The following is a 10,447-nucleotide window of genomic DNA, read 5'->3' as shown; positions in this document are numbered from 1 at the left end:
TTACCTGTCGGCTGTGTCCTGGGCTGGATATAGCTGAAGGACTGGATTGTGACAAAGCTATGCTGCTATTTTTCCCAACCTGAAAGACACCAGTGGAGCCCTACTCAGTCAGATACATGAATCAGCTTGGGAAAGAGCCGCTGATACCACACGTTGCTAGGGGAAAGGAGAAGGGGTGCATAATAACGCACTCATTCTCCTCGTGTTGATGTGGAACTTGTGTTTCCACCTTAAATGGCAGAGAAAATGAAAATGTTTCAGGGGGTGCCTTGATGATGCCCTTTTCATTCCAGAGAGAAAATGCAGTGGAGGGTAACTCTTAATCCCACTTCCCAGACGTAGAGACTGAGGGCTTCAGGGATGAGGACAAAGGCTAAAGGCCTGACCCTTCCTCGGAGTGTTTAATTCAGCAGAGGCCCAGCTTTCCCCAGGTGGCCAAAGGGTTACACAAACTCATTTACCTCTGACCTCAGCCCCAGACCCATCTTATTTCCAGCCCAGACTTCCTTGGCGATAAAAACCTGGGTCTTTTTCAGGGTCGGTTTTTCTGGCCAGGAGACACAGTGCACACCTTACTGTTCTGGAGAAAAATAGCAAGATGAGCTTCCCCTTCAGGTGGGAGCCTGAGCTGGGGCATGTGAGTGTGGCTGTTGGGTTCGTCTCTTTCCTGTGGGACAGTCCTTGGCAAATGTTGGGCTGGATCCTCAGGTGCGTACCATTCCCACAGGCAGGCCTTTGGCCTATAAAGAGCTGGTCCTCTATAGCAGTAATCCCCAAACTTTTTGGTTCCAGGGACCGGTGCTCCTATGAGAATCCAATGCCTGATGATCTGAGGTGAAGCTGAGGTGGTGGTGCTAGCGCTGGGGAGCAGCTGCAAATCCAGATGAAGCCTTGCTGGTTTGCCTGCCACTTACCTCCTGCTGTGTGGTCTGGTTCCTAACAAGCCACTGACTGGTACCAGTCTGCAGCCCAGGGGTTGGGAACCCTTGCTTTATAGTAACTTGACTTTGCATAAAGACATTTGCCTTACATTAACAGTCTTGATTTTTAATACTGCTGTGGCAAATTCTGGCTTTATACCTACCAGATATAAATAGATCCCCAACTGTCCCGAAGGCACATGTTTACTTTGAATTTCTAAACCTCATACCATGCCCCTCCCAATCTCCTATGAGAATCAGATGCCAAAGGTCTTTCCTCTGGGAAATCACTGGTGGCGAACCTGGACAAAACCTTTTCTTAATGGCCTGGTGATGAGCACCCAGCTTCCACCTGCATTAGGGAACAAATGCTGGCTAGATCAAAGGCAGTTGTTAAATTTATCAGCTTTTTTTGATTTTTCTCCTGATGAGAACTTGCTGGTAGAGGCTTGTCTGCTCCTTTCGCCACTGGTATTGACTGATTCATAATGTTTACTAAACATTGCATATGGTCCTGCAGACCAAGAGTCAGCAGGGTGACATTTACTCAATATAGAGGCATTCCATTAACAAAGAGGCATGGGGGTTAAGAGCCCAGACTCAAGAGCCAAATTGCCTGGGCTTAAGTCCCAGAGTTACTGTTTACTTGCTGTGTGATTTGGGGCACATTGCTTAACTTTCTGGTGCCTTGGCTTAATCATCTATAAAATGGGTTATAACAGGCAATGATTAAATGAAGGAATATATCTTAAGTACTTGGAGCAGAGTACATCCCATAAGTGTTAGCTACTAGAACTATGTCTAAAATGGGTGACGCTACAGCCTTGCTGTTCCGGGTGTACCCTGCAAACCAGCGCAGTGCCACTGCCTGGAAGCCTGTTTGAAATGCAGACTTAGGTCTATGGCCATGCTACCCTGAACAAACCTAATCCCTTCTGATCTCGGAAACTAAGCAGGGTCGGACTTGGTTAGTCCTTGGATGGGAGAACACCTAGGAAGACCAGGTGCTGTAGGCATAAAAAATGAAAAAATAAGGGACTGTAAGCCGGCAAGGTCCTTGCAATCTGTGAGGTCAACCAAGGGTTGGCTTGCCTAAAAAAAAAAAAAAGTAGACTCTCAAACCCCACCCCAGACCTGCTGCCTCAGAATCTGTATTTCAACAAATCCCCAGGTGATTCATGTGCACATTCAGCTTTTGGAAGTCCTGCCTGTACCCTGGAATGTGGCACTGACCAACAGTTTAGCTTTAGGATAGGGAGCCTGGGTGCTGGGCCTTGCACCCTTGGAACTAGGGAGTCAGAAGGGCAGCACATCTGCTGCAGCTGCAGGCATGTGCGAGTGCCCTGGGCTCTAGTGAGAGGACCTATGGCTCCCCTTCTCTCTTTGGCCTCAGTTGCAGCTTGTCTGGCCCTTGGGATCCAAAGCTGCTTTTTTTCAAATGTTTACTTGTGATTTGTGAATCCCCCTCAAGATGCTCTCTTCGTGAGGTTTTAACAAGTTCTATATAAAGATGACACAAAACAAAAAAACATCTTTTTAACAGCTGCCTCTCATCTCTCCAAAATCCTCATCCCCAGACAGGGATGGGCTTAGGGTCCCGCCTACTTATTTCTGTGGTTGTAAACCTGGAGCCACTGCTACAGTCTGTGCATACTGCCTTCGCACCCACAAGGCCCTTGGGCAGGCCTCCGGACATGGCCCTTCCACCAGACTCGGCCCTCCCGGATTCTGCTTTCTGTGTTCAAATGGCACTAGAGTCCGGTGGGGGTGGGGGTAGCACCTTTCTAAGTAGCTTCCCCAGCCTGAGGAGAAAGACTAGACTTGAGGATGTAAACAGAGTTCAACGGAAAAAAGCACGGATTCTTCTTGGACCACACCAATTTTCTCAGCTTTCCTCACAATATACCCTCCTATTTGTACCAAGGCATCGAATACTTCTGTGCCAGTTGGTGAGTTGCAGTTTTACTTTAGGAAAACAAGTTATATGAGGAGGAGGTGGGGGTTGAGGGAGCCAGGTAAAGTGAGAACAGTCACCTGGGAGCAGGAAACACAAGCTACCCACCCCCAGGTGGGACCCTGGGTCATCACATAACCTGCTTGGGCCTCAGGTCTTCCTAAGGGGACGTCAATAGATCAGAAAAAACTTCTTGGCAACAAAACTCTTTAAAATAAAATTGTCCTCAGAACCTTAAGATAGAAAAAAGAAGTGGAGTGAGGGAACTCAGAATCTCTCTGTGACTCAGTTTCCTCATTTGTAAAGTGGTAATAACAACTGCACCAACTGCACTGGGTTGTTGTGAAGATTAAATGACATAATATTTGTATAGTGCTAAAACCGCACCTAGCGCATAGGGAGAGCTGTGGAAAGTATTTGTTAAATAAGCTGCTCCCAGAGCGGAGGGGGACAATTGTCTATGGGGAAAATGCGGCAAGAAGTCACACGTGTTTCCTGTCTGAGCCACCTGGCTAAACAGGGGTATTGCCCATCTCCCCCTGCCCCACTGGGCTGAGAAGACAGTGCCAGGAGGCCCCTGGAGGGGCGAGTCCCTTACCTGCCGAGAGGAGGCGCTGTTAACAGGCTCGGGCACCGGTGCGAGAAGGCTGGGCGGGTTCTTTTTGTGAACGCTGTTCATACCAGGCATTTTAGTGATTTTACAGGCTTTGCTACTAGAACTCGAGTTCTTACGCTTTTTTCCTTCTGATTTGTCAAAAGAGAGGGGCAGAGAAGACACGGCATTGTGTGAGGCCAGAGAGAGGTCCCCTGCAAGGGAGGGCACCGAGAGGGGACAGGAGTCACTGCTGCCGCCCACCGAGCCCACGTGTCTCCCTATGTCCGCAGGGCCGCCGGGTAGCGAGGTCCGTCCTGAGGGCTCCAGTTTGGCACTGAGTGGGCTCACCCCATTGTTTGAGTTGTGCACAGACAGACTGTTATAGGGAGGGCCCGCCTGATAGGAGTTCAAAGCTGAACTGGCATTCAAAACACAGTTCTTTTTGTGGGGTCCTGATAATGGAGACGATAGGGATGTCTGGAAGGAGAATGAGGAGGAGGAAGTCGAGGACTGCGACTTCCTTTTTTTGTTACTTGGAGACTCGTCGCTACGGGCTGACAGGTCTTTGACTTTTGAGGATTTGCTGGTTTTGGTTTTGGATGGCTTGTGGGATGGGGAAGGGATGACGGCTGGTATCGGGGACACGGCGGATGGGGCCTTGAAGGTTGAGTCCATGATGCTGAGGGTTGCAGCCACATGAGGGAAAGCTGTGGTGTGTGACATGAGGGCACTTGGGTCCGGTGATGCCACAAAAGCTGCATTTGAGAGCATGGCTGATGTCATTATGTAAGAAGAAGTGAGTCTCGAGCTGATGGGAGCTGAAGGAAGATACACAGCACTGGGGTTGCTGAAAGGCTGTAAAACAGATGCTGGAACAGGGGTGGTGATGTGGGCTGCTGGCGAGGGCATGGGGCTATCTGCCGCAGGAGGGATCTTCCTAAACATGAGAAAAGAGTGAAAGAGAAACAGTGAGAAACAGGCTTGGGATCGCTCCAGAGGCTCGATGAAGTGTGAGCATCAGGGCTACAGAGAAAACCCCAGTAGTACCAGACTATGGAAAATGAAGACTGGAAGGATGGCAAAATCTGAATTATGGCCCTTCCCTATGGCTTCCCCCATTGGAATATCCAGCACCTATTTTTAATCACTTTCAGGTTTTCAGATCTTTTTCTCCATGCTTGGCTACTAGATAATGGCTGATTTGGGTTCATGAATAAAAGGTGAATATTATTTAGAGTATAAATTTCCCCAGCAGTATTTCCCTCCTTTTCTTTTTGGCAGTCATGAAGGTGGTTTAATGAGAAGTCGTCATTTCACATTTAGGTCCCGGCTTGAAGTAAGAAGTGTGAGGACAGGGCTCTGTGACCTGCGCACATGGGCTGGAGTATCCCACTGCAGCCTCTGCCCACTGTCTGTCAGGGCTTCCCAGCCCTCTCTTGTCCCCTGCCTTCCCACCCTGCTTTTGGCTTAAGGAAGGATGGGAAACACCCCTCTTTCCTCACAGGCCAGCCTCCTCCTGCATTTCCTGTCTGCTGCCGCTGGTTTACTCTATAGTGAGGGGTTTCCACGTCAGCTTGTGGCTGCTGGCTTGTGTTGGCCAGGCCACGCAGGGTGTCAGGCAGTAGAGGGTTGGGGCTTCGGAAATGATGGTGATGTCAGCTTGCCCACATCTAGGACTGATTTTTTCCCTGTCTGCCCCACCCTACCTTAGCTTTCACTCAGAGGAGCTACAATTGGGGTGTGGCTGCCCTTCAACAGGTCTTCGTGCCCCTGTGTTAGGAAGGGGTGAGTACAGGGCCCTCATTTATTCAGAGAAGGAGGCCAGGAATTTCTAGTCACCCCCCTCCCCCCCCCCCCCCCGAAGATAAATGCAGAGTTTGGGCACAGGAAAACATACGGATGAGAAGATCTGGTACCTGGGAGCAAACCCCATGTCTCTTACACTCTGTGGAGCCAAGGCCAGCACAAGGTAGTGGGCCACTCTTGTGGCCTCCCTGCAAATTCCGTCTTTTGACTTGTGCTAGAAACAGCTCCTACTTCTACACCATGGGCTGGGTTGATGCTGCTACTACTCGGGGGACCAGGAGGAGCACAGAGGCCTTGGGGTCACCATTTGTTTCTGATTTTGCAGGAAAGGATACTGACCTCAGGAGCCTGGTGAATATTGTCAAACTGGCTCTTTTCTATTTCTCACCTTGTTCCCCTTCCCCATGTCCCCTGGAAATCATTTCCAGCATAGCTGGGACTCTCTGGCAGTTAAGAATTCTTCCCAAAGCAGCGCTTGAAGGTGGACAGGCCTTGGAGTTGCATCCTGAGGAGCTTGCTGTAAGGTGTATGAGGGGGCTTTCCCGGTTCCTTTTGTCCTGGGAGGCTACCCTCCCAGCTGTGGCACCAGGGAACTCTGGAAAAAGGCCCGCTCAGAAGGAAATGGTTCTCCTAGCATTGTTCTCTCTAAGGATTCAGTTTCCTGCCTGCAATTGGGTGGAGCCTATGGCTTCCATCTTTTGAGTGGAATCCAGAGGAATCCTTGAATCCAGAAGCACAGAGTCCTTGAAAACATCAGATGGAAGTGATGAAAGATAAGAAAAATGTTGCCAAGCCCACTGTGGCCACGATGGTGTTGGAAAAGCTACTTCTCAAGTCTAAAGAATGTAGGAGATCCCATCAGCACTAAACAAGTACTCTATTAGTACTTATTGCAATGAACGAACGAGTGAATGAATGAACGGATGGATGGGTGGGTGGATGGGTGAGCAGGTGAATTCTCAGCAGCAACATAACTATGCATGCTGGGCAAGGACTCCCATATAATCAGACCAGAAGGGTCTAAACATGCCCTTAGAACTGTCTGGCACTGCACAACCCCTTCCTAACAGTGCCAGGGAACATTTCTCAGAGTGTGCAGCGTCAGCACACTTGCCCTGCTGTCTCTGCCGCCTTGCTGTGGCCCTGCAGGCCTCCCACTCAATCTTTCCTTGGCTCGAGTTTCTTACCAGAGCCAAAGTCTGGATAGAAATACATGTGGGCAGAGGTTTGGTAGTTACTTGTAATAAAAAGTTATTTACAAATACCATATGGCTCATTTAGAGAGGACCCCATTCAGTGACCTCACCTGGGATCTACTCTGAATGCCCCAATTTTTAATTTTCCCATTCTGTAGTATAAACTCATGCTTCGACTTGTGCTGACAAGCCGAGCTGAAGTTCTCAATCTTACTTGACTGTCACTTAGGGTTGGGATGGGGACTATTTTTTGGCATACTTTCTCTCCCTTACCTTCCTCTCCCATTAGTCATAAGTGGATAGGAGAGGCAGGAGGAGAGAAAGGACAGGGAGAAGCAGGGCAAGGGCCATGTGACCATTCATTGTCCCCAGGAGCCCCTTCCCCCTCCCATGTTAAGTAGTTTATGTGTTTTTCTAGGTGCCAAATGGCAGTGGATTTCAGCTTTGCGGGCTGTGCCGGGTTTAAGCTTTGCACACTGGCCTAGGGAAGTCCCATAAAAAGCCCACAGATGCGAATAAATTACTGACAGTGCCCATCCTCCCCTGCCAGCTGGCATGGAGCTCCAGATGCTGACCTGGCTGAAAGAGAATACTGTGTTGGCGTCTCCTGATGCAGAGTTAAATGCTTGTTAAAGAAAAAAGAGTCTTGGCCGTTCCTTTTCTTCCTAATGTCTTCCACGCCCCCATCGGCTGCCATCCCTCCAGGTTCGGGCCCGTCGGGGCCTGGGGTTTGGGCAGCGAGGTTGAGAGGGCAGCGGGGTGCTACGCTCTCCAGAGTTGACACCCAGGCAGCCCCAATGTTGCTCAGTGACAGCAGATTGGTTAGGCAAGTCCTGAAAAGGGGGGAGGGACCTGATGCCCTGTGACTCGGGTTTCTGTGCCTGGGGAGGAAAGGAATATGGAGCTTGAGCTGACAGGACATCAGGTAGCGAAATACAGATCAACACATTCCTTCCACGTGTCCGAGATTTACACTTCCACAATATGGGAGAGCAAAGAGCTGTGAGAATCACCAGGTCTGGCTGCCATCTTGAGGGAATAATCGCAGAAGGATAAATAACCAAATAATCGTGAACAAGATAACTCCACATGCAGTGCCAATTTGTTGCTGTTTAGAATAGACATAGGTAGGTAACAAGGGTGCCTTTTAGACACACTGGGCAGTCACTTACGTGGGAAGAAATGATAAGCTTCTCTTGTGGCCCTTTCCTACTTTATTTGAAGTGTTAACATTTAGTCCTAAACCTACTATGAGCTTATTGCAGACACAAAGGGGCTCACTCCTAGAAGTTCAGGGTGAGGAAGCTCTGGGCATCAGGGTGAAAAGGCACTGAGGTGCCACAGCTGCCTGGGAGAGAGGAGGAAACCTGGGAATGGGCAAGTTTTGAATTCTGTTCCATCCCCACTGCCAGCACCTTTCCATTTCTTGGGAATGCCTTCCTGGCCTTTCCTGGGCTTCACTGGGCAGGATGAGTGGTTCAGAGTTGGCTTTCCTGAACCATCTGAGCCTAGACCTGAGGATTCATGATTCTAAAAGGTTATGATGTCTTAACAGCTCACTTTTGTAGGAGTTGAGGGTGGGGACAACCAGCAGACTGGCCTTGCATTATCAAGTGGCCAGAATGGCAGTTCCTTATGTGCTGTGGTTTGAGAGGGTCTAGCCTGTCATTCCTTCACAGTAGTATTTTCCTAAGTCGAGAAAGTTTCTTCCCCTTTTCATGAATCTCCTATGAAAATGTAAATAGATTGGGAGGTATTGAAGAATAAAGGGACATTAGAGAAATAGAATGTAAGCTTGGGTTTAGGTTAGAGAGAAGTGCACGTAGAGGTGAAGAGAGAGTTCTGGGAGGTGGGAAGGGCCAAAGACAAGCTTAACCAACTTTGCAACATTGTTCAGGATCTGCCCTGTGGGCCGCTGTACATATGTTTTTCATAAGACTTTAAATAATTAGAAATTGGTCCATAACCACTATGAAATTTTTAGTATTGACATTATAGCCTAAACATTGAAACTGAAGCATATTCTTAATATTTTTAGATGTTCTTGGTCATAGCACTATGAAATAAATAAGATTTTATCCAATACCCTTTTCATTTAGAAGATTACCGAAACAAAAATGATCTCCAAAGAAGATAATGCACACCACATATTGCATGTGTCTCTGAAAAACTATAGGCAAGCCATTAAGAAGAGCTGACATTTGAGAATTAATCATGAATCCTGATTCAGAATCATTTTGTTATATGAAAAGCCAACTATTGATATTCATTTAGAAAGTTGGGGTTCAGATAGTTGTGGGGCAGCTCTGATCTTATATTGCACAAAAACTGCTCACTTACTTCCACATCTGTGAATTCAAGTGTTTTTCTACCATGGAGTTTAGTGCTAATCGAAAACGATCCCATCTTCTATCAAACACATAGTACCCTCGTCCCATGAGGCGACTCCCGAATGAACAAAACTGTGAGAGAGAGAGAGAGAGAGAGAAAAAAGCATTTTAACTTTGATTACAGGTTAATAAGCTAATATAAACTATACAGAGAAAAATAACATTTGCATAAAAACACACAGGGGTACAATTTTACTCAGAATAAAGAAACAAATAGTACTGAAGCCAAAAATATTTGCGGTTCTTTAATTTGAGCTCTAGATTTTCTGCAGAAGCTCACGTTATGACTCAACAATAGTGACACTCAATTTTCAGGGGCACTGAGGGCTACCTTATCTATATCTTGACTGAGCCAGCATTTTAGGGTTAAAAACCCCTAAATCAACGACAACCAGGGTGGTTTTTCAGCACCACCTGCTTACTGAATCATCCATCTTCTTAAGGAATTCAGTGGTTCCTTGCTCCTCATCACAGTAATGAAAACATCTCGTTCTAATCTTCTGCCAACTGGCTATATCTTCTTCCCTATTCGCTGTCAATAGAGCCACTTCGTCTCTAACTAGGCTAAACTCTCTTCCTTGTCTTGATCTCATCTCCCCTCCTATCAGCACTTGCAGGCTGAGAAACATCACTGTCTCCAGGCGTACACGCATGCTGTTCCCTCTGCCTGCCATCTTCTTCCCTCTTCTCTGTCAATCCCAATTCTCTCCTCCCTCAGTGCCCTAATCTAGACTCTCATTTCCAATGCCTTTTGTCTGACTAGCTTTGCCACTTTGAACTCCATGGCACACCCATTGCTTACTTTATTACATTTTACCTTGGAATCACTATTTGGATGTTTTATGTTATATATAATGCCTATGTGCTGACTTGATTATAAATGTATAAAGGCCAGGGACCCCATTGTTATATTCTTTAACATGAGGATAGTAGGGATTGGGCTAAATGATGGATTAGAGAGAGAAAGTCTCACAAAATGTTTAAATCAAACCATCACATTTAAAACATATGGCTGAAATATGGGCAGTTAGCTGTACAATAAACATAATTTTATTATGATGTTAGGACAACCAGAAATGCAAAAAAATGGCCTCTGAGAAGGTGACATTTGGCTGGTCTAGAGCTCAGACAAGTCTGCAAATGACTATAACTCAAATGCAGCTTTTTCCCCCTTCCCCCAGGCCTCCAGTGGCGCCTGGCCTCCCTCCCAGACCCAGTGCTGGACTGGCACTTGTTCCACAAACCTTCCTGGAACCAGCCTTTGGGACATTTCTCAGGAGCGGATGCAAGACTTTCCCTTTGTTTTGTTTCTGCTTATGTTTTAGAAATTATGCTTTAAAATCTTGGCACCTATCAAATCTGATACTCCTGATGAAAAACTCATTTTTGCACTTTCATATTAAGTGGTTACTGACCACACAAGAAAACATACAAAAGGAATTCTCCAGTGTGGAAGCCGGTCCCTGGCGTCATGTGGGAGCTGTGCCAGGTCTAGACATCTTTTCTTCCTTCATCCCAGTTGCTAAAGACACACTTAACGAGTATTCATTACAAAAATGATCAATATATCAATTGACCATGAGAGA

At 47.2% G+C, this 10,447-nt stretch overlaps 1 protein-coding gene and 1 pseudogene across 12 annotated transcripts in view; one reads left to right on the top strand and one right to left on the bottom strand.

Moving 5' to 3' along the window:
- ATXN7L1 (ataxin 7 like 1) overlaps positions 1 to 10,447 on the bottom strand; it is a 213,167-nt gene that overhangs the window by 5,072 nt on the left and 197,648 nt on the right. For 9 of the 12 annotated variants that reach the window (XM_036230282.1, XM_016145885.2, XM_016145883.2 and 6 more), the window contains 3 exons: positions 8,812 to 8,933; positions 7,047 to 7,352; positions 3,071 to 4,406 (listed from right to left, as the gene is read on the bottom strand). In XM_036230282.1, coding sequence (XP_036086175.1) covers positions 3,224 to 4,406; positions 7,047 to 7,352; positions 8,812 to 8,933 — 1,611 coding nt within the window. In that variant the 3' untranslated portion in view covers positions 3,071 to 3,223. Of the gene's footprint in view, positions 1 to 4; positions 80 to 3,070; positions 4,407 to 7,046; positions 7,353 to 8,811; positions 8,934 to 10,447 lie in introns of those variants that run through there. The other 3 variants (XM_016145886.2, XM_016145887.2, XM_016145877.2) reach the window with 2 other exon arrangements.
- LOC118611133 lies at positions 1,818 to 1,936 on the top strand (annotated as a pseudogene).

Source organism: Rousettus aegyptiacus, unplaced genomic scaffold (genome assembly GCF_014176215.1).
Source record: "Rousettus aegyptiacus isolate mRouAeg1 unplaced genomic scaffold, mRouAeg1.p scaffold_m13_p_13, whole genome shotgun sequence".
NCBI classification, from domain to species: Eukaryota; Metazoa; Chordata; class Mammalia; order Chiroptera; family Pteropodidae; genus Rousettus; species Rousettus aegyptiacus.
Note: the sequence above shows the minus strand (reverse complement) of the source record. Positions and strands in the feature narration are given on the sequence as shown.